Source organism: Sphaeroforma arctica (genome assembly GCF_001186125.1).
Source record: "Sphaeroforma arctica JP610 unplaced genomic scaffold supercont1.6139, whole genome shotgun sequence".
Taxonomy (NCBI): Eukaryota; class Ichthyosporea; order Ichthyophonida; genus Sphaeroforma; species Sphaeroforma arctica.
Genome location: NW_014034419.1, coordinates 1 through 1,740, shown reverse-complemented (window position 1 = coordinate 1,740; position 1,740 = coordinate 1). Strand labels below are relative to the sequence as shown.

The window sequence follows — 1,740 nt, the reverse complement described above, 5'->3', positions numbered from 1 at the left end:
TATAGTAATGTATTGCACGAGGAGGTGAAAAGTTTCAATCTAATCTGTTGGAAATTTATTGATATATTTATTTGTATTCAAATTTGCCATAGATTTGAATGGTAGTATACAGTCGGCGTGTCTGTCCTCGTTTCTACCCACCGTTGCCAAGGAAACGCTCGACAAACTGCTGGTGGAAGCTAACATTTTGCCACAGAACAACAGCAAAGGTATTGAATTACAATTACACGAACGTTTGTACGTATACTTATGTAGGTTGTTCGAACCGGAACAATCTACCAATTTTTAATATATCTCTGTATAATAGCATATATATATATATATATTGGTATACATGTGTGTATCCCGTGCTTGTGTTGATCACTTATTGTGACGATTGATAGCCTTCATTCAGTGATGAATATCTGCTGTTTGGTTTTAAAAGCGTGTACCTCTCTCCTATCTCCTTTTTAACATGCGCCAGAATCTGTGAAGTTCGCTTAACGTGCACGCACATGCATTTCATTCCCATAATATTACCTTATGTCAACTGTATACCATATATCAAATATTTACCATATTTCAACTGTTTTCAGTCTTCATTCCTTAATATGAGTACACCCCTTGTGTGGGTCTATTAACTGATTATATCTCTCTCGCTTTCTCTTCCTTTAAACAGAGGCTAGTACTGTGGAAGATCACTTCGTCAACGTACGCAATCCGGAGACTGGACTGCTAGAAGTGCGGTACCAGGATGTGGTGGCGCCATTAAAGGAGTTGTCGGCCACGGATCAGGTGTGCTAAAAATAGAACAGTCTATATGAAATAAGTTTTTATTTATAGAAGCAGGTTGGGTTGTACCCTGCTGACGATTTGGTAACGAGACAAAGTATTCCCTCTAAAAATGGATTTACTGACTTATTCATACTTACGTAACCCTCGCTCTTTACATATGCACAGGCTGTGGCACTCTATCATATACAATGTGTGCTATAGCCACCCCCATAGTTACAGACTTCTCTATAGCCTCCAGCATATACACAGTCAGTGCCTTCCATAGCTACCAGCATAGTCAGATAATGCCAGCATTACCCCCTCAGACATGCACCAGAGAGTATACATCCTCATATGTAGCCACCCCGTCATGTGCGTACACACAGGTCTTGGTACCGGATATCGTCTTCTACGACAACCAGCAACACACACAGATCATGTCGGAGATGCTCAAAGACTATCAGTTGGGTGAGCACATACTGCTTGTGGGCAATCAGGGAGTGGGCAAGAACAAGGTCGTCGACCGGTTTCTGCAGGTGTGTGTACTGTGTTTTAACACTACACATGTCAGGTTCGTAGGCATGTGTGTATGTATATATGTGTGTATGTATGTATATATGTATGTATGTATGTATGTATGTATGTATTTGTGTATGTATGTATGTATGTGTGTATGTATGGATTAATGTATGTGTGTATGTGTATGTATATATACATGTAGTACGACAAAGCGTATCGTCAAACTACAAGTCGTACGCCAATACAACAAAACGTAACATGAAACGTTGTACCTCCACCGCCACAGGTGATGAATCGACCGAGAGAGTATGTGCAGTTGCACCGAGACACAACAGTACAGTCGCTTACTCTACAGCCATCTATCAAAGATGGCATCATCGTATACGAGGTACTTTTACTCTAATGTTGCAAATGTGTATATATGTATATAATTATAAGTATATAAGTATTCATGTATATATATATATA

General features: G+C 39.5%; 1 protein-coding gene across 1 annotated transcript; it reads left to right on the top strand.

Moving 5' to 3' along the window:
* Positions 1-1,058: 1,058 nt before the first annotated feature.
* Positions 1,059-1,289, top strand: SARC_15451 (hypothetical protein; the record flags this gene model as incomplete). The annotated part of the gene is made up of 1 exon (XM_014290426.1): positions 1,059-1,289. A coding segment is annotated over one exon (231 nt), but the record flags the coding sequence as incomplete, so codon positions are not given.
* Between the last annotated feature and the right edge of the window lie 451 nt (positions 1,290-1,740).